General features: G+C 42.9%; 2 protein-coding genes across 9 annotated transcripts; one reads left to right on the plus strand and one right to left on the minus strand.

The window, feature by feature from the left end:
• Window positions 1-1,635: 1,635 nt before the first annotated feature.
• Window positions 1,636-6,730, minus strand: HEBP2 (heme binding protein 2). The gene is made up of 5 exons (XM_082766072.1): window positions 6,662-6,730; window positions 4,274-4,358; window positions 3,790-3,925; window positions 3,208-3,373; window positions 1,636-2,905 (listed from the first exon to the last, which is right to left on the minus strand). Exons 2-5 carry the CDS (start codon window positions 4,346-4,348, stop codon window positions 2,731-2,733), a joined length of 552 nt encoding a protein of 183 aa, XP_082622198.1. The 5' UTR covers window positions 4,349-4,358; window positions 6,662-6,730; the 3' UTR covers window positions 1,636-2,730.
• NPL (N-acetylneuraminate pyruvate lyase) lies at window positions 4,385-27,531 on the plus strand. 8 transcript variants are annotated; one of them, XM_082766065.1, is made up of 14 exons: window positions 4,385-4,921; window positions 9,958-10,113; window positions 15,892-15,991; window positions 16,922-16,990; window positions 18,349-18,422; window positions 19,482-19,569; window positions 20,343-20,400; window positions 20,498-20,573; window positions 22,098-22,190; window positions 22,677-22,825; window positions 22,975-23,021; window positions 23,958-24,042; window positions 24,877-24,916; window positions 26,104-27,531. In XM_082766065.1, exons 3-14 carry the CDS (start codon window positions 15,960-15,962, stop codon window positions 26,253-26,255), a joined length of 963 nt encoding a protein of 320 aa, XP_082622191.1. In that variant the 5' UTR covers window positions 4,385-4,921; window positions 9,958-10,113; window positions 15,892-15,959; the 3' UTR covers window positions 26,256-27,531. The 8 variants fall into 8 exon arrangements, with proteins under 8 accessions (XP_082622191.1, XP_082622190.1, XP_082622193.1 ...); XM_082766064.1 differs by lacking the exon at window positions 4,385-4,921 and adding an exon at window positions 7,658-7,752; XM_082766067.1 differs by lacking the exons at window positions 4,385-4,921; window positions 9,958-10,113 and having other exon boundaries at window positions 14,856-16,002.
• Window positions 27,532-27,644: the final 113 nt, after the last annotated feature.

The raw sequence follows: 27,644 nt of genomic DNA on the forward strand, positions 1-27,644 counted from the left end.
GGTCCAGTAATTTCTGCAATATTTCTGTTATGTTAAGTGCATAAGATTAGTGCATAATTAGATATATTTTTTATTGTGCATCTTCCACTCCGAGCTATTGTGGGAATAAAAATGATGTGCATGGAGCAAGAATGAACTTCACTATAGGAGGTTTTCCAGCAGCTTTGGTACCCTGACAATTTCTTAACTATAGTCACTGACAAACTTAATGTAGAGTTCAGTTTGTATGAGCAAAAGATGTGGCCTCCATGACTCAAGCTTCTTATTTTGTCTTTACACAGTGGAAATAGTAAAAAAAAAAATAAAAATAAAAATAACAAATAAAAAAATAAAAAAATAAAAAAAATTGTGGAAACTACTTAAGCTGATACAATATTGTTAATGTAATACAGCAGCAAGCATACAATTCCCATCATAACTCTTACCTGATGTACCTGGCTGTTTTATGAACTGACAGTGTAACACTGCTGCACTCCTGAAATAATTAAAAAAAAAAAAAATCTAATATCCTGTAGTTGGCAAAAATCACCTGAGTGGTAGCAATTGTGGTTTTGTTCAATGTACACACATCAAATTGAAGTTCCAGACTGTACAAACTTTTCTCAACTAGACCCAGTCTCACCTACAATAAATTGCCTATTTAAGTTCATCTCAAAAACATGTCCTTCATGGGACTTGTATTTTAGGTATCATAACTTACTCCAACTGTCTCTCTGGGGAGGGACAGTATCATAAAGCAAATATAACCAACTACTTTTTTGTGGTTCTTCTGATATTAGTAATTCTGTATTGCTAATTCAATTAAGATTAAGTTTTTGTATTCTATTTGAATGTTAAATGTTGAAGTTGTCACTTGGTGGCCAAAATGCAGCCTTGTTATAGGTTAAAATTAATTTGTATAGAATTTCATAGCTTTATGAAGTTGCGTATAGCGATACCTTATTTTGAAACAATTTCTCTCTTCCTTAGGAATGAACTATTGTCGGCTGCCTCACTGGGTAAGATCACACAGATTCTTTCTTAAATGTACGGAATTTCTGTAGCCACTGATGAAACTTGATTCTGCCAGATGAGTTACTGTGATATCACCACTTCCGTTCCATTCTTTCTGAGGCTACACAACTGCTGAGAGGAACTTCTAGTAGTTGTGCTACTGTGTGCTAACTGCATTTTCTTTCTTTAGGTGAGGAGGCAACTTTGAAACTAATATGAGGAATGAGAAAGGTGAGTGTAACTGTAGTAATAAAAACTTATTTGCTGGAACCAAATGATGATTAAAACCTTAGCTTGAACTCTCTCACTGAACAGAGATGAAAATCTAAGGTCTGAGCTGTTCCAGTCAGCTTCTTGTGCTGGTTTGGTGCCTTATAATGGTTCTTATGCTGTACTTAATAGGTGGAAGATCCCAGAATAATGGGCTACACTTGCATGAACAGCATTAGGAAGCCAAGACTTTGCGGTGGTAACATTTACCTCATACACTAATTGGAGCCAATAAAATTTTGTAAACTCTGCCTTTTGTTGTCAACTGCTTTCTGACTTGAAGGGCTTGCTGTAAGCTAGCTCTAGGCTATTTTGTAAAAGCTTCAAATGTTTGACTTTAGGGCAGGGAGCAAACTAGGTAATGCTAGTCCTGCAAGTGTTCTTTACTGTAGAGGATGTGTGGCTATTGCCAGTGTCAGAGTTCATGTCAACTCCAGTCTGCTCTGTCTGGATTTAGGCAAACCTACAAAGAAGTACATTCAGTGTTTCATAGGTGGGAGCTAAACATGATTTGCCTATTTGGTTCTAAACTTGTATGTCTGGTAATACTTGACTTAATTATGCTAATTTCAGCAATAATTTCAGTAAGAAGATCTGGTGCTTTATTGGACTGCAACTACTTGGAGAGCTTTGTTTTTGTTGAGACTGAAGCCTGCTGAAGTGCTGATACTAGCTCATTCCAAGACCCATAGCGGCTGATGCAACTTCTCTTAAGAGCTTTTTAGTCAGATAATTCCAAAAGATAAAATATTGCTCAAAAACACCAACTATGGAAACAGTATAGAGACAGTCTATAATGGAGCAACAATATATAGCTTGTATTCTGACATGCTTCCCCTGGATTGAGTATAATTTTTCTGGGGCAAGATAGCATTCAGCCTTCAGGAGACAAAGCTATAAGCAGAGGAGGGAGGTTTTGATAATCCTGTTAAATATAAACATTTGGGTGGCACTGGGGCCTGTTAAGATTTGCTTTATTCCCAAAGCTAATTAGTGCCAGGTTTCTTTATTTAAAAAAAAAAAGATTTAATGTACTTCCCCATATTTCTGTGGTGCTTCAGGTGTAATATCAATAGGGGAAAAGTTTTATGAAGAACTTAATCTGTAACACTTGAACTATTACTGTGGCAATTCTACCAAGAAGTAGAATCAGACATACAAATGCTTGTGCAGGAATGTTTTCAGATAATTAGTGCTACCAAGAGATTTTCAGTATGAGGAACAGAATTAAGTTTCATCTCCCTCATAACCCAGCCTGTGTGAACTACTTAAACTTCAATGATGTCTCTGTAGAACAGAACTGAAATCTTCTTAGGCTGAACAGTTTTTCATCCTAGATAAAGTGAATTAGAGATGTTGCTGTGTTCATGTGCAAATTAAATCTCTTCTGCACTAAAGCAAAAGCCATTAATAAGGTCTATTTTCATTCAGAACTGGTTAGTAGCCTCTTAGTATTCCTCCCCTGCATTACTTCTTAAAATACCACACTTCATTGTGCCTGTTGAAGAGTTTGAAGGGACTGTCATAGCCTGCAGTGTAGAAGAAATCTTCGTGGAATAGTTGGCCTCTGTTTCTTAAGATTCTGGCCAAGACTTCAGCTTCCTCAGCATATTTCTCTGTTGAGGCAAATCCACTGAAGGACCTGGTTGAAGTTTAAAAAAAAAAAAAAGGGGGGGTTTATACAATTTGTAGAAGGCCAAAATATCTGCTCCCTGCTTTGCATTGCTGAAGAGATGACAGGGTGGGGAAGCAATGCAGTATTTGAGCAGTTCTCACGCAGTTTGTAGTTATTAAATGGCACATCAGAAGTTGTCAGGGTGAATGACTGCTGCATCTAAACTCCAGGCTCTAAATAGTGTGTATTCACTATGCACAGTTAAAAATCAGATGCAAGTAAGAATAATGTAGACCTGCTGGGTGAGCCCCAACCCTCTGTGAGCTTACCGGACAAAGACGGCTGCTGCCTTCCGCTCCTCAATAAACACATCTGAGTCTGTGGGCTGGGGGGGGGAGTCCTGGTGTTCAAATGGCACAAAGAAAGAGACCTTGAAGTCTGCACAGCCACGCTTTACCAGACATGTCACTGGCACAGTCATATCAATCTTCATCTCTAAAGGAGGGTAGAAAGTGTAATGAGCCAAAAGCAAAGACAGTGTCTGAATGCAACTCTAAGGAATGATGCAGGCTGCCTAAAACCACATGCCAAAACAACTTCCCAGCATTACTGCTCGTTTGCACATTGATGCAAAGGAATGTACTGCCACATTCTGTTTTCATTTCTAACTGTAGAGCAATTTCTCACTGTCCAGGCTGCAGCTTCTTCAATCCTATGTGGTCCTTAGAACAGAGTTTTCAGCATCCCTCTAGGTGTAATCCCTGAGGGCCTTGGAAGAGGTGTGGTGGCCTAGTGTAGGCAGGTGGGTGTTAGACTAGGAAAAGTCTCTGTGTCCAAGGTTATCTACTGCTGTAAGCTACTTGGCATCATCTCATTTGTGCTTCTAGCAGTTCAAACCCAGCGTGTTCTACCTTTCTCATTCTTCCCTTGGATGTAGTGGAAGAGTTTCCAGAAGCCCTGGCGCAATGCTTCTTTCTGGGTCTCTCCTCTGATGACTGTGCTGACCCACTTAGCTGTTTCATACTGGCGCAGTTCATAATCCTTTGCCTGGAAGGTAGCAAAAGTCACAGTAACCACAAGATGAATACTAATGACACAAAGGGCTACTCTTTCCAAATCAGCCTGGAAGGATTGTGATTAAATAACCCCCAGCAGCCTCATAGCTGCAGTTACAGGTGTACCCCCAGGGTCAAATGCTGACACTTCCATTGCAAAACCATGCTATTCTGCCTTAGATGGAGCTCTTCAGAGCTTAGGAGTAGGTGTGCTTGTTGCCCCCTTTGCAATTAGGCATGAACAGTGTAGGAACACTTCCTTCATGCTTGTTCTCAGACTGGGAATCCTAAATCCACCCTGACAATGGAGAACTCTGTTCTCCTGGCCTTTAGGAGTTACCGTTGTCTCTGCTGTGTTCCACCGAGGGGACTGCAGATCCAGGGACAGAAATGTTTGCTTGAAGGATTTGATCATCTTGGTGGAGCTGAAAGGTAGACACAGTTCATTGGCCTCCACTCAATGCAGTATGAATGGGATATGGGAAAACATTAGGGCTTCTCTGCTAAATTTAAGAGGCTTTCCTCAGCCTCTGGTCTCCGACCTATCAGTAACATATGTACCAAAGACTAAGTTCAGGCAAAGACCAGACGCCTTCTGAAAGGTAATTGTCCCAGAAATTGTGAAGGGCTTGGCTTCCAACCCTTATCCTAAGGGTTTCAACAAAAAGACCTGAAATCTTTTTAGCTGTGAGGGAACAGAGAAACAAGATCATGAAACAAGATCGTGAAACCATGGCTAGGCTGCTGTTGGAGTGTTCATCATTCAGTGTAAGCTGCCTTCCCTGTGAAGTGAGGGCATTTCCTGGCTGCAAAACAGAAGGTGGAAATCATCCTGCAAGTGAAATGGACCTGAGCAGTTAAACCACTTTGCACCTAGATGAGAAGGTACCGCTGTTGGTGGCTGCTGCAGTACTGATGGTGTACGTAACGTTATTGGAAATCTCATAGTAGTTGATGCCTTGAAGACCTTCTGGAGTCTGGTGACTGGGTGAGATTTTTGTTATTTATGAATACGTTGCTGCTTTCCTATCTAGCCTTCACATGGAAGGAGAATGCTGAAAACATGAAAACACTCAACTTCCCCTCATTGTTCCAAAATAATCAGAACCGCTACTGAAATATTGAGAGCTCTTTAAGTCTTACCTTGAAATATTTGGAGCCTTGGTTTATCATTTTTGTCAACACCAGGCAGATAGCACTACACAACTACATCCAGAGAAAGTCTCTGCTTTCTGTTACAATATCCTTATTACAATACCCTTAGCATGCACCTCAGTTTGCAATGTCAGCATGCCATTAATTCAGCAAGATTCGTGATACTTCGATCATAATGCATTGTCTTCTCAGAACATGACTTTATTGTGCATTTCTTGGGCAGCAGAAGCAGCTTTGGGGTTAATTTTAATTTCTCTGCCTCCTCAGCTGTTCATAGCTGCCCACACAAGAAGCTGTTGATTGCTCTGTGACTCGTGACCACTTCTTTCACGGGCTTTCGTAAACACTGAATTCAAGGTGCTATAACTGACAGCATCCCCCACTTCCAGCAGCAGGTATACAGCATTGCTCTGAGAGCCACGGTGAAATCATGCCACCTCAGATCACTGACACTTGATTCCTGAAGTCCACAAGTGTTTCAGTTTGCTGAATGATGGTGGTATCTAACACAACGGATAGACCATGTGCAATCTGTGATCAGCATTTTTTAAAGTCTTCAAGGTATGCTGTCTTAAACATGATGGTCCTGTTATCTCTTGAGATATTCTGGTAGCTGCAGTACTACATATTCACTGTAATCATACACTGCTGCAGACTGCTGTTCAGTTCTGATCTCCTCCTTTACCCTGGTTTTGAGGTGGCTACAGCGAGTTTTCTGTTTGGGATCTATGAATTTTATTGAAAAAAAAAAAACCAACCCAACCTGTTGGCACTGATTTCACATATAATCCTTTAAGGAGCACACATACATGCACGAGTTGAAAAGTGTTTTCTAGTAGCTCCTGTTGTTGTGGAGTAGTGGTGTGAATACCAGAACAATGCAGCTGGATACTGATTCCAAAAAAAAAAAAAAAGCAGGCACTGTTCCCCTCCCTGTCCCATCCTGAAGAAAGGTACCTGCATGAAGTTCAGCAGTCAGACTGGAATGGACTGTTATACATTAATACACTTTTTATCAATAGTATATACGTACATGTATCATCCAAACATAACAAGAAGGCACAAATCCAACTGTGTTATTGGAAGTAAATGTGAACAATCTATATGGAAATTTACTGTGTGAATATGTTTTATACGCTACCATTTCAAAAAAAATTGATAACGCTTTGCTGGCACTTCACTTTATTTCTCATTGCTACACCTTGATAGAAAACATGCTTGGTTTGTGCTCCCTGGGTATCTTAGAAAGCAGAGAAGTAAATGTTCCTCTGCTTCAATGTGCTGCTGTATTAGCTGGCTTGTTTCTGTGTGCCAATCCCAACCCCTCCTTAAACCTCTTCTTAGCTGCTGCTCACAGAACTTCTGTAACTGCAGCCAATACTATCGTGGCTGCGTGTAAGAAATATTTGAGTTACATAAGGCAATTATATGGAGAACACCAAGAACCCTCCAAATATTTATACTTGAATTCCTTGCAAGCACCTCCAGAGACTGTGAGTAAACACAGCCAGAATACGATATTCCATAGAGCTGCTAATTATATTTTTAAAGTGCAGAAAGTGGACATACTTACGTTTTGGTGAATAAGCTGTCGTCTTAACTATTAGGCTGTCCTTCTGAGGCTGCACGTAGCAGATGCTGCATGTCAGTGTTTATTTTAGTTCGATCAAACCCCGCCCATGCCTCAGCCCTACTGGAGGGAGATGCTCTTATGAAAACCAGATGTTGTAGCCTGACTCCTCTGGGTCTCATTGGAGAGCTCCCACACAAATGCCGAAAGCCCCACCTACAGCCCACGAGCCAACATTGGGTCCAGTGTGTGATCTGGCTCCACAAACCGTTTCGCACCCTTGTGTAACTTCCACCAGCTTCCATGGCACTGTGCCTACTTATGTTGAGGTCAGCGGTAGGTTTTGTGCTCTCGGGAGAAAGAAATGTACAAAAAAGTAATGTCATACGCCCCCTGCTCAGATTGCAAAGGGATGTTAGAAAATGAAAGCTTTTCCTTTTTAACCCTGGGGTGAAATGGTGGGTACAGATCTGGCTGCAAACAGCTAAGACCATCCTCACAAGATTTCTGCTGACCCGGTATGAAAGACAGACAGTGTTCTGTAATGACTGGCTGTTTTGAACAGCGTTCGAGACTGATCAGCCCCCTTAGCCCTTGGATATCTGCACAAAGGGATTGTACAAAGCTATTGTGAAAATCTGTTGTGCTTCACACAAAGTTAAGCTGGACTCTTCATTTAACCAGCAGCAGCTCCAGGTGCATTTAGGTACCAGCACAGGAAAGCAGATTGAATTTTGCAGTTAGATTTCTGAGAACACTTCATGTGGAATGTTGTTTGATACACTCCTGTTCTGAAAGGGAAATTAAAAAAAAAAAAAAAAAAGCCAAATAGCTCTTGCACACTGCTCCCTAATGCCACAAAAGTGGGCTGGTGTGAAGTGGGGTTTACTAGTTGAGCCTGGTAGAATGTGCTAAGGCCTCAGAACAGTTCCCTGCAGGTTTAGCAGTTTTATGGAGTAAACGGTCTCTGTTTCACCTGTGTTCTGTTTGGATCAAACAGGAAACTCAGCAGGGCATTTTGGAGAAGAAGAAGCTGCTACATGGCAGGCACTGCATCGGAGCTAAAGGCATGCAGAGGCATTTGCTTGTGTCAGGTTAGCTGTTATGTTACTCTCTCAACCTAATTTTACTGTAAAGTGTGTGCTGGTAATTACTTTCTTCAGAGCAGAGAAGTCGTAGTAAAGTAGTAAAAAACCTACACCCTGCCACCGCAGTTTGGTCCATCTCAACACAGTTAACCTTGATCTTTTGTACAGAGGAGTATTGCCTTGAAAGGGGGTGGCAACTAAAATGTAGATAAACACAAGCCCACTGTGAATTCTTGTTTTGTTCTGGAGAGACCCACAACAAATCCCCAGTCAGTATGTATGTGTCCAGCTGACATTTCTGTCCCCAACAAACAGCCAACTGTTCCTGGTGGAGTAGCCCGAAGTTTGAGAACAATCGCCAGTGTTTCCCAAGAGGTTGTTTTTCAACACTCCATTGTTTTCCACATACGCACTGTGAGGACATGCCAACAGTAGTAAGAGACAGCAGGGCAGGCGTGAGGCCATGTGTTTGGTACCTAACTATATATGCACCCTTACCCTATATAACTGGGGAGGAGGAGCTGGGATATGTATGGCACGTGGCTGGTATTCTCTAGATTAGCTGACAAAGTAATATTTTTTTGTACTGTTGTAAACAAAAGAAGCAGAAATGAGAGTACAAGCTCACAGGCACTACAGAAGCTTGCAGTTTCTGGTTGTAACTGTACTGTTTGAGCAGATACTCCTGTGCACAGTTTGTGTTTAGGTACCAGTGTTTCAGGCTAGAAGCGCATGGTGGGTAAGTATAGGAAGAAGCCTGTGATACAATCAGTTGAGATTTCCATTTTTCTTCTCTATAGACTCTACCTACACTTACCATTAACAAGCCCAAACAATACGTTAAATAACATGCTGTAAAGCAAAAATGCTTCCGTCTGTTCTATGGCAACATTACAGCCGCTGCTGTCAGATTTAGGCAAGGCATTTTAGGTCACCTGTATGCACAGAGGCAGGCACACATGGCTTGCACAAAGGGATGAATCTTCACTGAATTCTTGTGTCAGTATTGGACATGGAGCTCATGAAAAAGCTACGGTACATTTCATGATATTTTTAAGTTATGTTCTTATGACTCACAAATCTGTATTCTAATACAAAAAAATAGCGTGTAAGGGACAGAGAGGAATGTGTGCTGTGCACATGCTCCAGGCAGTTTTGCTTTTTTGCCTAAGCTGCTCACAGCATCAACCTTGTTCTTGGTAATGATTCTGGTTTAACAGAAATGAGAATCTTAAGGTATAAATTGCATTTGCTTTTGCAAACAGCAGGTGATACAGAAGCTCCTACTTCACAACAGAGAAGTAAACCATGTGATGTTTATTTCTACTATAAATAATAGTCTGGGCAGAAAAAATGTCTTTACACGTGGTTAGATAATCCGTGTCTTTCTGCTAATTCATCTCCCTAAAGAAGTTTCCTGGTTTCAGCTAGGATAGAGTTAATTTTCCTCCTAGGAGCTGGTATAGTGTTGTGTTTGGGATTTAGGATAAAAATAATGTTGATGCCACACTGATGTTTTAATTGTTGCAGAGCAGTGCCTACACTAAGCCAAGGACTTTCCAGCTTCTTGCTCTGTCCTGCCAGCAGGCAGGCTGGGGGTGCAGCAGGAGCTGGGAGGGGACAGACCCAGGACAGCTGACCCCAACTGGCCACAGGGCTATTCCATACCTTATGGGGTCATGCAGAGCAATTAATATGGGGGGCTGGCTGGGGGCTGGGGGACCGGCTGCTCAGGGATAGACCAAGCATCGCAGTCTACTGCATTGTGCATCACTTGTACACATCATTATTATTATTATTATTTTCTGTCCTAATAAACTGTCTTTATCTCAACCCACAGGCTTTCACCTTTTTTTGATTCTCCCCCCTATCCCATGTAGGGTGATGGGGGGGAGGGAACAATCGGCTGCGCGGTTCTAAGCTGCCAGCCAGGTTAAACCGCAGGTCTCTAAACTTCTTGCTCTAAAGAAAGAGGAAACTTTCTAGCAAATTCTTTTATTTTCACTTCCAGTAGGGAAATAGAAGTAAGACAAATCTACCATCTTTTAAAGAAGCAGTCGAATGTACTAAAGTAGACCCCATGTAATCCCTTGCAAATCAAGGAAGTGCAATCTCTCCTCTAACTCCAATGAGCTGCTGTTTAGACCTAGTGCTGTAACGTACATATTTTATGTCAGCACACCAATTTGTTGCCATTTGATTGCCCTTCAGCCAGTAATTACTTTCTGAAGTCCGGTGTTTGAAGTTACCAACCATCCATACAACAAATACTGCTCTCAAGCCATAATGAGAAGGAAATAGTTAAAAACCACGGTGGCAGCCCAAAGCTTCTATCTCTCAGCTACTAGACGGGCTCTCTGGATGAAGGTAGGTATTCACTTTCACCTCCAGCAAGACTCAATTCTCTACCTGCATCTTCCAGCAGTCCTTCAAGCAAGTGCTTGTTGCCTGGTCCTTAAGGGCAGGAGCAGAGCGGTGCTGCATTTTCTTTCTTTGCTGCACCTTTCTAGTCTTTAAGGTGACTTCTTCCTTCTCTTCTTCACCTGGTTTGGCCTCACCTCCCCTTTCCACCCCTCCCCTCCATCTCATTCTCAGCTTTCTCCCATCTTTATGATGCATGGGGTGAGACCATCTGGCAGCTCCTCTGCTTGGGGTCTGGGATAACCTCCTGACTGCTGAAGGCAGTGATGATGGAAACAGCCCCAAGAGTCTGAGAAAAAGATCAAGGTATACAGAAATTGCCCTAGAGATCCCAGGGTTTCTTTTTGGAGTCCCATGGACCTGAGAACATGTCCAGAGTTGCTGGAAACAGGCCCAGAGCATAAAAGAAGTATTAAATAACTGCTCTCCTAAAATACTCTTTTCCACTTTCTCCAAAACAGATGTGAAAAAGTGGTGAGATTCTGGGGGGCTTTTTTATTATTATTTATTTATTTATTTATTTATTTTAACTTAGATTATGCAGGCCTCCAGAGATGCTTTCACTAAGAATCTGGTCTCTCTCTCTCGTTACAAAATAAGCTGATGTGGTTTCCTGCAGCAGATGGCACTGTTGTTTGTGTTCAGAGGTGAGCTTTACTCCCTCAGACCATCTTGGTGCCTTTAGTTCACAAAGGGAGCCATTAGATAGTCACAGTTCTTTCTACCTCTAAAGCTTTACACTTGAATACTCTCTAGTATCTTTTTCTGGTAATATTAAAAGTTTATTCATCCTGACATCTCGTAATATTTTGGCATGCCAAACGTTTTCTGCAGCAGACACGAGTGAATATCTGTGTCAGGAAAATTAACAAAAGTCCTAAATTAGGAAAATCTTCCAGGTTATGTTAAATTCTAGAAGAGTTAAACTGTTAACTGGTGGTATTCCAGACAGTACTGATATCCAACTTACCAGTTTCAAACTCAAATTTAAAATCAGAGAACTTCTGCACCTTCAGATTCAGAGCAGAGAAAGCAAGGTGGATGCTCTACTTATAATTACGTCACGCCAGCTGCTTGGATGATGCATTTCTGAGTGTCAAAAGACAAGATGAGTATCAGCAGCCAAGTGGTATTTAACCAAATTTCTTCACTTTCATGGATGTTACCTTTTTGAATTTCTGCCATCGTTTAGGCTTTCGTACTTTCTCTTAGTTCTAAAAATAGACTTGAGTAAGTGTATCATCTTTAAAGGAAAATGGTATCCAGATACATTTATTTACTTCAAAGACAAATGGAAGCAAACCTCTGTTTTAATTATGCCCAAACAAAACTGCAGACTTGATAGCTTAAGAAATGGGAAAATGCAGATGTCAGGACTGTGTAGGTGTACAGAATTGTGGTGTGGGCAAAGTAAAAGTAAAGGACAGGGGTGGTAAATTATAGTTAGCATTGCAAATGTTGGAAATGTTAGCAGAGCAACAACAACAAAAGCCATACCCCAACCTAGCAGACTCCAGAGGAAACTTAGAGGACCTTTGGCTTTAGTAGTTAACCAGCCTTAGCGAAGCAGTGATTTGAATAATGGAGCACTTTTGATGGGCATGTCAATCAGCTATGTTGGCACATGGCAAGTTTAGCCTCTTGGCACAAAACCTCTGGTGTTTATAAATTCCCTACTTAAAATTACCTTATGTGGTAATTTAGATAAGCTTTTGACATTAATGTTTGTTTATTTCCCATAGAGAAAAAATGCTTAAATCTATAAAACCATGCTTTTATTCCTCTAATTGGTTTGGAAAAATATCAATTGATTTTTGTTGGTGGTGTCCTTATCCTCTGAGTTTTGGCACTGCTAACACTTTCCTGCTTATTTCTGTGGCAACTGGGGAAACGCTTTTCCGGTCGTTGCACAGCACGCTGCAGCTGCAGCCAGCCTAAACCTTTCTTCTGCTTTTCCCAAAATTTACAGTGCAAATTTTGCGTTCTCTGAATTTATATTTTCCTGAATATAAATTTCCACAGCCATTTAAATCTTTCTAAACTTGTTTTTACATATTAAAAAAAAAAAAAAAGACATTAAACACACACTTAAAATGAGTATAAAGGAGAGGAAGTATTTTAAATGGCCACAGTAAACTCCTTTCTTCTTTCCTTCAGGGGAAGGATCATCTGTAGGATGCTGTATTCCCATACATGTCACTGGCACTGCTGATTGCTCTGTAGTGGACCCTGAACTGGTGCATTGGGATGGCAGGATTTTACACGATAGAGAAAAGTAAAGCATGGGTGTGAGTTTCAGCCTAGTGCAACTCTTGCATTTTCAGGGAGAATTCTCATTCTGTGCAGGTGGTTATTTGCTGGTGCCTGGAGGAGGTTTAGTAATTATCCACTGTATTGTATAGTGCTGCTGAACTGAACCCATGCTGCCCTTCAAACCACTGTGAAATAACTTGCACACCAGCTTGGGCTAAAGCACATTCTTTTTCTTGTCTTCTGGTAATTGCAAGGGGCTTTATCAGTGTAAATATCTGCGAGCCTTACAGTCTTTACGATCATTTTCTTAATTACATTCCTTCTGAGATAAGCAAAGGCTGCCCTGAAATATCAAACCTGCACCCAAGGGCTAGGTAAGAGGGACAGAGGCAGTGTGGGGTGTCTGAAACAGTCATCGTGGCTATGAAAGATGCAGGAAGACAGTCCCAGCCCTGGGCTGGGCTCTGGGCTGACAGACCTCAGCTCTGAACTGGGGAGGTAATGGGCTAGGGCAACTCCAAAATTTCTCAAAATGTCTCTAAACTACTGTAAGACTACTGTAAGACTTTAACCCCCTCTAGGCAGCTCTAAACCAGTATATATCACTTCTAAATTGCTCTAAAAGTCCTCTAATCAGCTCTGAGAAGTGGTGAGGACCTCCATATTGCTGCAGTGAGGCCATTGCTTCAAAACAGATGTAATTTACACAACTCTAAATGGCCTCTAAACCACTCTAAAACTCTTCTAATCAGCTATAAACAGCCACTAAATAGTTCTGAATATCTCAAAAAAATTATTACCACCTTTAAGATGCCTTAAAACTTCTTGTAAACAGCTCTAAAGATCTCAAAACCTCCTCAAGTTCTTCTAAAACTCCTCAAAAGCACTCTAAGAGGTTCTGAGGAACTGTAATACCCCTTAAAGAGTGCTGTGGTCCTCTGAACTGCACCAACATCCTCCTAAACATGCTCCAAGGAGCTTTCAGGTTGATCTGATCTTATCTAGAATTCCTCTATATTGATCTGAAAACCTCTGAATTTCATTTGGGACTCTACAACTCCACCAAAAACCTTTAAAACTGCTTGGAGATGTTTTGAGGTGCTCTAAACCCCTCTGAAATAGCACTAGAGAGCTATGCAACACAGGCTCTTAAAGAGCTGTATTACAGCCCTTAATTGCTACAGCCAACTTTTAAAAATCATTTAACCGGTTCTAAAATACCCTAGAGCACCTCTAAACCAGTCTGGACTTCTTTACACAGTTCCAGAATCAGCTATAAACAAGGGTGAGCAGCTATAAACTCCAAAAGCTCCACTTTACCACTCTGAAAACAGCACTACTCTCATCTAAGCTCCTTTACACTGCTTTGAGCAATACTAACATACCACAAAATACGTCTCAAAACCCTCTCTATCTCTATGCAACTGCTCTAAAACTCTTCCACAGTTTTGAAACTGTTTTTTAGAGAAACCATGCTAAAACCTCTCTTTGATCCTTTAAAACTCGATCATGCTGATGTGTGCAGAGAAGCTCCAAGCCTGTCTGAACTGATCTAACACATCTAAAAACAGTTAGCAGCTCTAAACCTATCTAGTGAAAGATCCCTGACATGGTGAGGGGTTGGACTAGCTTTAAGGTCCCTTCCAACCCAAACCATTCGATGTTTCTAATGTCTTGTAAAGCGTGCAGAAACTCCTGTAAAGTACTCTAAACAACTGAAAACTCCTGTGCCTCTTCTAAAACAGTCAGAGCTCCTCTAAACTAAAGCTCCTGTGTCTTGCTGTAAGCAGCAATAATATACCTTTAAATACTTCTAAAATATCTTTAATTTTCTACTATGCAATTCTAAACTCTTACGCAGCTCTAAAATTCCTCTGAAGTGCACTAAGCAGCTCTAAAATCCCTCTAGACCAATCTGTAACTCCTACAGACTGTTCTAAGCAGGTCTAACCTGACTTGTGGAAAACAGACTATAACCTTGGAATAGTTACAAAGCAGGTATGTTTATATGGCGCTGTGCACACATGCTGGACGCAAGGGGGATAGCTCCACCTAACTTGCACCCCAACAGTTAATGGCAGTGTGCTTATATTAGTGGGACAAATACATATTCATTTAATTTCCCATAAGTCTCTTGTATATTCATCAGGCCTCCGAAGAATCAAATCCACTTCAACCCATTATAAAAGTTTCATATGCTGTCAATGCATTGAGCTTATGTGGCCAGACTTTGCCAGCAGCACTGAGTAGCTCTAAAATTCCATTAATATACTCAAAAAATCTTCAAAACTTCCTCTAAATGTCTCTATGCAGCACTGAACTGCCTCTGAACCTTGCTAGAGATACTGTTCTGGGGCAAATACAGCTTAAGCTCTTCAGTAGTGACCAAGATGATGTGTAAGAGAACACCCTCAACAAGTCTGCAGATGGAAACACAAAGCTGGGAAGAGAGGTTGGCAGGCCAGGCGGCTGTGCAGGCATCCGGAGGGACCTGGGCAGGCTGGAGACCTGGGCTGACAGGAACCTCATGGAGTTCAACCAAGTGCTTGCTGGGGGCTCACCAGGTGGAAAGCAGCTTGGCAGGAGAGGACCTGGGGGGCCTGCGGCGACATGAGCCAGCAGTATCATGCTCTGCGTTAAGGCAGTGCTTTGCCAGCAGGTTGAGGGGGAGGCAATCCTTCCCCTCTGGTCAGCACCAGAGAGACACGGCTGGTGCTGGGCTTCTCTGTTGCATGGAATACATGGACTTACTATAGCCCATCCCCTGAAGAGCCTTGAAGATGGTTATGGAGTTGGAGAATCTATTACAAGGAGAGGCTGATGGAGCTGGGATGGTTCAGTTTGGAGAAAGAGATTCCACATTACCCATATGGATGGAAAGAGCACAGAGAAGAGGGGATGTCTCAAAGAATGAGAAAGGCTCTTCTCAGAGCTTCAAAGAAAGGAAAAATACATGTGCTTTGTGAGAACCTGCTAGTGAAGCCAAATCCCAGAGAAAGTGATCACAGTGTGAATAGCCCACAGCGTGCATATTTTGGAATGGAGGAGGAATACCAGAATCCCAACCTCTGAGATTATTATGTGACTACATGAAAAATGTGCTCCCAGAGCACACAACAACAGGGGATTGTTTTTGTAGATACTAGGTAGTCAGAAAAAGCGTTATAATGGAAGATCTGGAAGTGCATGCTGAAGGCAGAATGTCTCCCTGCACCTGCTTTAGGGATGAGGAACAGGTGTAGAAAACCCAGCTGATTTTCCCCAGGAAGGATGGGGAGAGTTGTGCTGTGCAGGAGCTTCATTTCTCCATGGGGCCCAGACTGCGCTGCCTGTGCTACACATCTGGCAAAACCACACGTGGGAGAAGAAAACAAAAGCCACATGGGCTGCGTGTGGGCAGCGGTTTTAGCAGCCCATTAGCCATTGTCTTCTGCTTGTTTGTTCAGTGCCATAACTCATGGAATTATTTAGGTTGGAGAAGACCCATAAGAACATCGAGTCCAACCATCACCTAATGCTGCCAAGGCCACCGTTAAACCATGTCACCAAGTGATACATCCACGTCTCCTAAGTAAGTCCAGGGTAAGCGACTGCACCACTGTCCTGAGCAGCCTGTTAAGTGCCTAAGCACCCCTGCTGTGAAGAAGTTCTTCTCCACATCCTTGGCACAAGGAGAGACCAACACCCTCCTCACTGCAGCCTCCTGTCAGGGAGTTGCAGGGCACGATGTGGTCTTCCCTCGGTCACTTCTGCTCCAGAGTAAGCAGCCCCGGTTCCCTCAGTCCTCCCAACTCCTGCTGTTTGTCCTTCTGGTAGAGAGGGGCTCAAAACCGCACACAGGGCTGGAGGTACGGGCTCACTGCACAGAGGGGCACTCGCTTCCCAACCCTGCTGGCTGCGCTGCTCTTGGTACAAGCCACTCGGCCCTCTTGGCCACCTGGGCACGCTGCTGGCTCATAGTTGACCCAAGGGCTGGTATGACCCAAGCGCAGCCCCCCGCTGCATGCCAGGCGATTGCACTTTGCTATTTCACGAGAAATTCGCCCCGAGTCCCCTCCACGCCTCAGCGCGAGGGGCAGCCCGCGGCCTCCGCCTCACGCCGGCAGGCCCGGCCCCGCGGCGGGGCGGGGTGAGGCGGAGCGGGGCCGAGCGGGGCCCCCCACTGCCGCCGCCGAGCCGCCGGGGAGGTGAGGGGAGAGGAGGGGAAGGGAGCCGGGGGGAGCTGGGGGGTCTGGGGGCGGCCTGGGCGCGGTCCCCGCTCGGCGCTCAGCCCACCCCGCTGCATTGCTGCAGCGCGTACCGAGCCCGTTCCTCTCCCGGGATGGTGCTGCCCGCAGCAAGCTGTCAAAATGGTCTCCAAGTGCCGTTCTCAGCTCAAAATAATGCCAACGCAAAGTCCACTTCTTCTGAACTTTGCCTGTCCGGTTTTGTTGTGAACTGCAGTGAGCCGAAACATAGCTTAAAGGTGGGAATCGCTTTTCTCTCTTCCTTTCCCCAACAGCTCAATGACACCCGGAAAGAAGCTGGAGGGTCTCGTGGCAGCTGCCATCACTCCCATGACTCCCGATGGGTAAGCCTTACCTCGCACCATGGCACGGAGTGTTGTCAAACTGCTCTGGCAACTATTCCCTTAATCCACCGCTCTCCTCCTTTCCTACTGGGAACAGATCAGATCTGGTTCGTTTCTAAATCAGGTCTGTGATGAGGGAGGAGACGTCTAGGTGAGAAACTGCTCTCCAGGTTCCCCTAGCCCCTGTGTCCTCCTGTTCCCCAGCAAGTGCTGTAGGTCGGGGTTTGGAGAGTTTGGATCAGTCTTTCACCTGCTTTTCTATTGTTTTGGTAGATGCAAATTAAATCACAGTAAGGTCATATGAATAGAGTACTTTCAAACTTGTTAAGGCAAATCACAGTCCTGATTAGAAGAGCTCTTGTGAACTGGGCAATGATTCTTTAAATCCGATGTCTGTATACCCGTTTCTTACCCCTGGCTATCTTGTGCAAATTTTTAAGTTTATACATATGTGCACAGAATTAGTTTAAACCAGAAGAAAATATTGCAGGGATTGCACAGTTCCAAAAATAACATCAAATCAAGAGCTGAAATTCTGCCTTTCTCAAAGAAATGGTGATAAACAGATGCGTCATTACTGTATTTTGATGTTGCAAGACAGACTTGTTTGGAATCAGGAAAGGACCCTGAGCTTCTCCGATTTGTCAAGATCCACGTGTGTTTCTGAGGGACAAGGTTGAGAGTTGCTAATACATTCTTCTAAATATTAGCCTTTAGTTTTGAAAAATACTGTAAAGCAGAGTACTATCACAGTAAGGGAACTCATTTGCATCACAGTCACTGCTTAATTTCTTAATTTAAAGGAAACTTGATTGTGATTTCATTTGTTATTACTTGAATTTATTGCAACATAGTATGTGGAGAGTGGAAACGTATGGAAACAGCAAAGGAATATTACACACTGATAAACAAAATAAATTTGCTCTGGAGAGAAGATAAATCTAGAATTCAGTTTCCATTGTTTGTCAGGGAAGTCTGTTGCTTCCCTCATTCTTTAATGAGAGAGAGAGAGAGAGAGAGGTCAAAGTCACATGCAACAGACACCATTACACGGTCTGTGTCCAGCAGTTACAAGTATAGTTTAACTGTTTGCCAGCATGTGCACAAATATGTTTGTGGTCTTAAGGAACTCTTGGTTTACCTAACAGTCCAAAAGGTTTGAGTCTATCTAATTTCTTGTGGAATGTAGCATGTGCTGAAGGTGTCATACCTTGGGGTATTTGTGTGTGTACAAATCCAAGACATCAGAAATACATGTCTTTATTTTTGGTTACTTTATCTCTAAGTTTAAAATTTCTGTAACTAGAGACTTAGAGTTGCTAAGGCTCCTAAGGTTGCTGCGGTTCCTTTCATTTCAGACAAATCAATCTTTCAGTGATTCGCCAATATGTGGATTATCTGGTAAGGGAGCAGAATGTGAAGAACATCTTTGGTAAGTTTTTTGTTTTGTTTTGTTTTCCCACAGAAACTGTGTTATGTTCCTTTTACCTGGATAGCAAACCTATGATATCTTGCCTGATAAGAGCTGTAATGGGAGGGACTGTGGATGTGGGATCCTCAGTGATGATTATATTCATCAGTGGAAAGAGTGTAAGCAATACTTAAGAGATCTTTTGCCTACACACCATTTCTGTGCAGGGTGAAATAAGCATTGCCCTCATACAGTAACTGGATGAAGCAATGAATGGATAATGCTGTGCTGGCAGACAAGACTTAATTGAATGATACTTCCCGTTGACCAAGCAGGACATAATCATCTGACTTAAATAACATCCACTCAGCATTGCAGAGAATCTTATGGGCTCATCAAAGCCACGTGAGCTTCTCTAGGAGCCCTCCAATGCACTGGGTGATACTGGAGTGGTCACTGCTCTCATCCTTCTCTTCTGCCTCCATCTAAGAGGCTGCTGCCAGGGCTTAGGGGTGTCTGGATAGATAATACAGCATCTGCTAAACCACATTTGTTCACAGCCTTGTGTACTTTACTAAGCTGAAGCCAGCGCTGAGAATTCTGTTCGAAATTTCAGTTAAGAGTGGCAGAATGAAAAATGGAGCGTGCTAGTAACTTCAGCTGTTTGTTTAATCTGTTGTTTTGTGACTGAGCATACTGACATTTCCTTCTTTTCAAGAGGTGCTTTAGCCTCAGATACATGGTTTCACTCACCAAATGTCAGACCTTTTCCTGGGCATGGAGGAATGAAAGTCCCTCTACCTGGCTAGCTGCTTGTCACTTCGTGCATTTGTCTCATTGCTGGGGGAAGAAGGTTTAACAGTTTCATCAGCTGAAATACCCAGGTTTTGGATGCAAGCATTTAGCAATGATAACGCTGTAATCCCCTTGCAGATGCTGGTGCAGACCACTGTTATCTTAAAATGAATTGGAGGAAATAAAATTCTGCTTAATTTCATCAAAATTGTCAGTACTTGCCTTCAGGAAAAGCAATGCCTGTAGGCCAGGCCTCAGCAGCTGTATTGTATTGTGTTGAAACAGTGAATGGCACCACAGGAGAAGGCCTGTCCCTTAGCATCCAGGAGAGGAAGCAGCTGGCAGAAGAATGGGTGCGCCAAGGAAAAGACAAGTGAGTAGCTGAGAGGAAACGGGAATTCTAAATCTCGTGTTATTATATAGGCTTGCCTAAGACATGTATAGCCAGGAAAAGAAACATTTGATGATAGCTTTTTTTTTTTTTTTTTCCTTTGAGTACTTTGTTGTTGGGCTTTATTCCCCAACTCCTTTTTCAGAGAAGCTTGCTTTTTTGTCGCTGCCAGTTAGCTGGTATCCATTCCTACTCCTTGGGGAGCTTGTAAGAGTGCTCCTCTTTGGTAGACTGAAGGATGGAGGGAAGGAAAGGGCTATTTAAAGCCCTGTGAGCATTTCTTAACCTTTTAATATATTCATTAAATTATTTGGTATGGGGGAAGCTGTGGTGTAAAGTATGCAAAGTCAGTGGCAAAAGAAGGAATTCAACCTATATCTTCAGTCATGTGTCTAAGTGCAAGTCTCTTCTCTGTCTCCTGCACCCATTGTAGTCTTCTATCACTTGCCTCTGTCTTCTCCTTAGTTGCTGTCAGAAGATGTGGAGAGAAGGGGGTGTTTTGGAGTAGGAGGAAGATAGTGAGCAGTAATAAACTGATGTGAAGGCTTACGGTCTGTGTGGATATAAAGGTGAAACACAGAAACAGGACTGATGGACTGGAACCTGGAAAATGCTCTTGGCAGGATCAGACAGGCTGTCTTTTAATTTAGCCCAGTGAAGTTCTTGTTCTGTGGCTTCCTGGTCTGAACTGATTCATTTAGGCAGACTGGTATTTTTCACCATCACTAAAACCTTCTGAATTTGTTCTTATGCAGACTAGATCATGTGATCATTCATGTGGGAGCACTAAGTCTACCAGAGTCCCAAGACCTGGTGCGTATATAATACGATTCCTTTTCACTATGTGTGTAATAAAAAAAAAAAAAAAAGTAGATGTACCTTCAGGTATTTTCTGTTCTCTCTTTCATAGGCAAGACACGCAGCAGCCATAGGTGCTAGCGGTATTGCTGTAATAGCCCCCTTCTTCTTCAAACCCACAAACAAAGGTGAGTAGATGTGATTGCCAGACCTCCTGAGGCCCTATTCTATTGCCTTCAAGCCACTAGCCGTATTTTCTGGTAAAAGAGAGCTCAAGAACTCTTGAGGACCACTGATGATAATACTGCTTCTTGTGGAGGAAGTGTGGCTTTCCTCTGAGAAATAGAAGAGTTTCCAGCTGCTTGCAAGATTTCTCTTCCAAATTCCACATCTTGAAGAATATTCTGAAAGGATGGGCATTTCAGCAGTGCAATAATCCTTTATCATAGCTCTCGCATGTGCTCTCTTCCTTCTTTGGAAACTATTCTGGTGGTAATGTTTGTACACCTGTGCCGAGTCTGGCATCAAGAGAAAACAAAACCTAAAAGGAGAATGTTTTTTTCAAGGATGGTCTTCAAGAAGTCTCACAATAAAAAGTGTGATGAATGCCATTTGGGATATATCTTGTTAGCATGTTGTGAAATGAGGAGTTGCTCATTGAAAGAGTAGTTAACTACCCTGTCTTCTGAACAGAGAGCACTGAGTTTGTGCTTGATCTGGGCTGCTCTAGAAAGCAGTCAGTTCTGTGCTGACTAACTCAATAAGCTGTTGATACAGCAGTGTCCCTTGTTATTGAGGTGATGGTTGTGACTTTGAGGCATACCTTTGCCCCAGCAGGGTTATCCATCTCTTGGTTCTGTGCACCTAGGGTTACCTCAAAACTTACAAACTGAGTGGTTTTGCTTTCAACATGATGACCATAATGTAAAAGAACCACATGATGTGAAGATTTGTAATAGAAATATTAAATTTTGTCTGAACTAATTATGACTGGAATTGTTTATATGAAAGCACCAGAAGAAACAGGAGTGGATTGCCAGAATGGCTGGAATTGATAGCCAAGGACACAGTCAGTGGCAATCAAACTGGTAAGCACAGAGGAACAGCACAAACATTAGCTGAAGGTCTTTGCTGTGATTGTAGTAGGATGACAGCAAGGTTTTAGCACATGGCTCTTTGACATTATTCTTCCTGCTGTGCCAATACAAAGATTGTCTAAGATTTATGTATGATGCAGTGAAAAGATTCTCGGGAAGAATATAAACTGTAATAACTCTCTGATTCCTAAAATGATGCAAAAAAAAGTTGTTGAGGGACCTGTTTGCTATCACCAGTTGAGCAGAACCCTAGTAAGGCGGATGTAAACTTCATCCCTTGTCCTCTGTGTTGTGCACAGGTAGGAGAGACCACTTGGTCTGGTGTTTGAGGTCCTGAGGCTTGGATGTGTGAGGGTATGTATTTCTGTAACAGAATGAGTGTGAAATACTGAAATCAGTTTGGTTTGCAATAAATACCTTTGCCTTCCCTAGGGTCTTCCACTGAGCTGTGTTACAGTTGATTTTTGTGATGTGTGCAGGTTTTTATATTATTGGCTGTACAGGGTATGCAAACTGTGGATGGCCTATCCCCAGACCCTGTCTGCTGTGCATCTGAACTCTGTCACTGCGGCTGGTCTCCTTGTCTTACGGGGGTACTTGGTTGTTTTCTTCCAGATGAACTGGTTGCTTTCTTACAGAAAGTTGCATCTGAAGCCCCTGGGGTTCCATTTTATTACTATCACATTCCTCCTCTGACGGGTGTAAAGAGTAAGTACTTCTTAGTCAGCTCTTCCTGAGCCCCTAGACATGTAGCATCCTGAGAAACCCTAGCAGCTGGTGTGACTGGCCTACCAGCAGTATGGGGCTTCTGCTTAGCATCCTTCCCCAAAATATTTAGCAGAGGAATAAGGAATAGAATACAGATCATAAGTTGTTTGCCCTAGGCACCAGGTTATGTGGTGTTTCTGGGTGTATGAATTTATATTTATTCTTTGTTGCCAGTTCGTTGCTCAGTTTTCACTTATCCATGGTTTTTATTTCTAATCTGGCAAAAGGAATGTTTCAGAGAAAATGCCTTTGTTGTAACTTTGGGAAGTAATGACACTGACGTTGTCTGATGGGTCGGTTTAGAACTATGTAGTTTACCAAGCTTAGGCCAAAAGTGATTAACTTGTAAATATTAAGTGGGGAGGAACAGGGAAATCTCCCAGAGCAGGGATGTGTTTCTTCATGTGAGGCTGCTGTTATGCACAGTTCGTGTTGAAGAGTTGCTGGATGGAATAAGAGAGCAGATCCCCACCTTCCAGGGTGTGAAGTTTAGCGACACAGACCTCTTGGACCTTGCACAGTGTATAAACAAGAATGGGAGCGAACAGTTTGCATTTCTCTATGGGGTGGATGAGGTAAGAGGCTCCCTTGAGGAAAAAAATAATCCTGGACATTCAGTACCAGCTAGTTTTGCTATGATTTCCCCCCCCCCCCTTTTTTTTTTCCCTCTTTCTTTTGTTAAATGAAGTAAAAATGTTCTCTTTCTCCCCACATGCCAAACTAGCAACTGTTGGGTGCACTGGCAGTAGGGGTAAACGGAGCAGTTGGAAGGTCAGTATGGCTTGGACTCCCATCCCCCTCCCACGCACACCTTACTGGTGTATCTTCCACTGTCTGCACGGTGCTTCTGTGACCGTCCTCCGTCACGGTGCTGGGGGATTCTCTAGGGTAAAGCTGCACGGTACAGAACAGACAGACAAGCTAGCTCCAGTGCTTATGATGCTTGACTACCATCTGGGACCTCAGAGTGGGTTAGTTTAGGTGGTTATTGTTGCAGTCTGTGAGCTGACCACAGAATCATGGAATCATTCAGGTGGGAAAAGGTCTCTCATCTTGTCCAACCTTTAACCTAGTACTAAAGTCCACCACTAAACCATGCTACTAAGTCTACCCTTAGGTTTCAGCATATTTCTTTATGCTCATGGCAACTTTTCAAAGTAGGAAATTGCTTTTATCTTCATTATATGGATAAGGAACCAAAACCCAGAAAGGTAAAAATGATTTACTTTAGTTCACATGAGAAGTCTGTGAGGAAATGGGCTCTGCAACAATGCGTGCTGAGTTTTTCTGGTTTGACTTCTGCCCCTTGTACTAGGCTGTGAGATTGCTTAAATGAATTCCTCTATGCCACCTTAGCTTTTAGTAGATGATCCATTAAAAGAACAAATAACTGGGAAGTTTGTATTCTGAATTTAGTACAGTTAGCATGCTGAACTTCAGTATTGTCCAATTATTTCTTTTTATTTGTAAGTTTGAAAAATAATCCTGTTTGGAAAGAAATGGGGAGAGAAATCTGATCTCATAAACTCTTCCATAGGGCTTGCATACTTCTGATGCTTGACTTTTAACCATTCATAAACTGCAGGAAGGTAACAATGGCATTCTGATAATGTCAACAGGCAATACTTACGGCTACTTTGTTTCAGTGGTTCTAAGCTCCCCCTTTGCATTTACTGATTGGCTTGTTTGTTTGTTTGTCTTTGGCAGCACATACAACTATTTGGGTAGAAAAACCAAGCTGATGTTGCAAGCTTTTGCAAAGCCAGACCTTGCATTAGCACAAAAGTATCAGGTACAGTATTTTCGCTGTCCCCACTAGGCTTCTTTCTCCTTTAACTGTGCTGGGAGTGTTTTTTTCTATGTGGTTTTGTCACCCATACACTGAGATACCTTTATTAGAGTAAATTTCTTTTAGTTCCAACCCTCTGCTTATTATTCACTCTCCTTGCATTTTGACCAGTCTTTACTGACTTACTTCTAACCAAGACTTCTTTATTTATCCTTCAACACTTAGATCTCATCTATGCAGAGCGGGCAATGGCCTGGCCTTTTTTTCTTGAACAAGTTCACAGTGGCCAAGCCCCTTGGCTAGGACTATTCCGGTGATAGTTTACCTGAGGTAATGCAGAAAGCTTTCCGAAATCAGCTCAGCTCTGACCCCTCCTGGTCTTGGGCTGCTTGAAGGTTTTTGAGGAGTTCTGAGCAATCAGTATCCAAACTATACTCAGCATTTTAATGTCCTGTTGGGACATTTGATGCATCCTTCTTTTGCCTTAAAATACATGTAGAAATGACTGCAAGATGAACGTCTAAAGGACATCTGATCTGTTCAGATTTAAAATCTTTAGAGCCTGATGTGAGACTTGCCAGTATTCTCAGACTGCTTGCAGCAAGAGACAGCCTGAGCATTAGTAAAGAGACTGAGACTGATGGCTTTCTAATAGCCACCCCTACCTTCCCTGTTCCACTGGAGTAGAGTTAGTATTTCACACAGGCTGGCTAGGTGGCCAAGGGCTTTTCTTAAAGCTGTGCACCAATTGCATGTATGTAAATAACATAACAGCTCTAGGTGCTTTTACATCTTAAAATGTGAAGGGGTGAATAAGCTGCTGTTTGTCTATTCTAGTTTCTCATTGGGGAATTTCTCAACTTTGTCATCAAACTAGGTAAGTTATACACTGCCCTTGTCCCTTTCTATATCTTAAAATGCAGACTCAATGCTCCAGAAATTCTCCTGTTGCTGTACCCTCAGAATTTCCTTCCTGAAAGATTTCACAATGAGAAACTGTTGCTTATGCAGTTTCCTGAGTTGATAGCAGCTGGGAGCTCAAAGGGAGCTGACCAAGCATCCCTGAGAGAACCCACTGTCACTTCCTTCCTTCTGCTGCAAAAAGAGGTTCAAAGCTGTGACTCTCTGTGATTCTCTCTGTGATTTTCCTTTTTTCTTATACTATTTCTGTGGTTTTTGTTTTGTTTTTTTTTTTTTTTTTTTTTTGTTAGTTTTTCTTTTTCTGCCTCCAAAAGCCCATTTTAACATAATTTCTGGAGAGCCATTTTTCTGAGATTGTGATGCCTAAGTAGGATAACACAGCTCTGATGCTTGTCTCCCCTTCCTTACTGTAATTAAAGATTAATCCAGTTCCAGGCTGTATAAGGCCAAAGTATTCTGAAATGGAATGATTTTTAAAAACAAAACCAAGTTGTAATTTAAAAAGCAATTTAAAGCAACCAAGCCAGAGTATTGGAGGGAGACTGGGATGTTTCATGGTTTTCACATAATGAATAGAATGGTCCGATGTGTTTTTGCTACACATACTGTATATAAACCCTGATGAATCTGGCTAAACTTTCAGGTTAAAAGTCAGAGCAAGAGCTCAGAGATGCATAAGAAGACTTGAGATATGGACAGGTAGGTCCCCTGAAGTTTCTCGTAGAGGTGTAAGCAGGTGCCTAGTGTCACTGCCACACGCCAGTAGGATGTTGCTACTCCCAAGACTTTATTCTATGTGAGTACTCTGTAGGTTGCATCAGGGATGGCTGCAAATGTTGGGTTGCAAAAAGTAAAGTGGACATCTGAGAAAATACTTTGCCTCTCTATCTGTAGAAATGAAACAATAGTAGTATCAATATATTAAATAAATAAGTGTAATAAGTAGGTCTGATTTTTACTGTAATGTCTTTCCTGCCTCCAAACATGATCATCTCTTCTTCATTGCACTGTTCTCACTTCCGAGAAGCGCTTAAAGCCTGGACGATGGCAGGTCACACTGCTCCTGCTTTTTGACACCTACACAGAGACTGGTTTGAGTGAAATGATCTGTAAGTGACCTGATTGTTGCTTTCATCTGCCCAGGTTTTGGTGTTGCACAGACGAAAGCTGTAATGACTTTTGTTTCTGGCATCCCCATGGGACCTCCCCGGCCTCCGCTTGTTAATGCCTCTGAGGAGTTCATTGCCAAGGCCAAAGCCAAGCTGGATAGCATTGTGTGGCCCAATAGTGACTGACTTCATCCCCTGTTGGTCTGGAAGTAGAGGCTCCTTTTCTGGGATTCACCATCACTCAGCACATTCCCCAGGAGATGGTTTGGCTGTGATTTCTTTCAGGGAGTTGGCAGTGTGCCTGAGCCTCATCCGGGCACAGCTGGCACATGCGTAGTCGCCTTCTCGTGTAACTCTGCTCTGCTGCCGTGGAGCTCTGCACTGCCCAGGACCAGCTGGTGTCTTAAAAAAAAAAAAAGGCCTGCACCTCCTTCCACTTAGACCATGTTTTGTCTTCCCTTGCTGAGTGTCTCCAGCACTAGTGTGTTTTTAAACACTACTCTGTTTTAAACACTGCTCTTTTAAACATCTGCTTGCTCAGGCTGGTGTTTCCTTGTTTGTCACAAAGTCATTGGGACACCGATTGTGCCTCCTCTCGTTGCCTTTGCACACCTTCACTTAACACACAATTTAAAACAAGACTTTTCTAACAGCCTTTGGCTCTCTAATGAGTGGGTGCTACTGCAGCCTTTTCCTCACAGCACACCAGTGGCCCTGCCCCCTTGTGTCCCTCAGCCCCACACTGCTCCTGCTTCTCCCTCCGGCTGCCCAGCTGCAGCTGGGAGGCACGGGGTGATGCTGTGGGGTGGCTGTCCGGTGCTTGCAGCTGGCAGTGGGTGGGATGCCTGGGGAGCCCCTGCTCTGACCCGTGGTAGCTCGGTGTGGGCAACTGGGTGCTCAGAGGGTGCCTGGAGACACCCAGCTGGCTGCAAGCTTGGCGGTGTGACAGCCAGAACATCCCTGCTTCCTGCCTGTGAGTGCGAAGTGCACCGATCTTTGTCAGGGGAAAGTAGCATGGAAAAACGCTCTTATTTTAAAACATCAGCTGTAAAGAACTATGGTCATGTGCTGAACCTGTGCTGAAATGCATTAAAAAAAATCTGTTGAATTGCCATCTGGTGTGTGTGGTGTTACAATACTGCTCTGTGCTTGGCTCCAGGAGTCATGACTGTGGCAGCAGAAGCTTGGAATTAAGGTTGGCTTTGGGAAGGAGCTGACTCTGGCACGAGGTACTTGTACTGTGGGTTAGTTGTAAGAAATACCAGATTTGCACTGAGCGTTGAATCTGTCATTGTACCCTTCCTCCTCCTTCATCTTCCCCACCAAAAACCCAGTAACAAGTCTGGGAAGCACAGTGATACTCGGCGAGGCTTAAGGTACTGAGGCTGAGGTTGCACGTTATTCCAGAGGAGGCTGTGTGCTCACTTAGCTCGTTGAACCATTAGGTTTTTTGTGTGTTGAGGGCTAGTGACTGCTCACAGACACTTAACGGATGAATGGAGGGTGCTCCCTAAAACATTCCCTTTTATAATTTTTGTGATATGGGGCAATGGTTTTAAACCCAGTTTCATTGGT

The sequence above is a fragment of the Aythya marila genome (assembly GCF_965140915.1).
Source record: "Aythya marila genome assembly, chromosome: 8".
NCBI lineage: Eukaryota > Metazoa > Chordata > Aves > Anseriformes > Anatidae > Aythya > Aythya marila.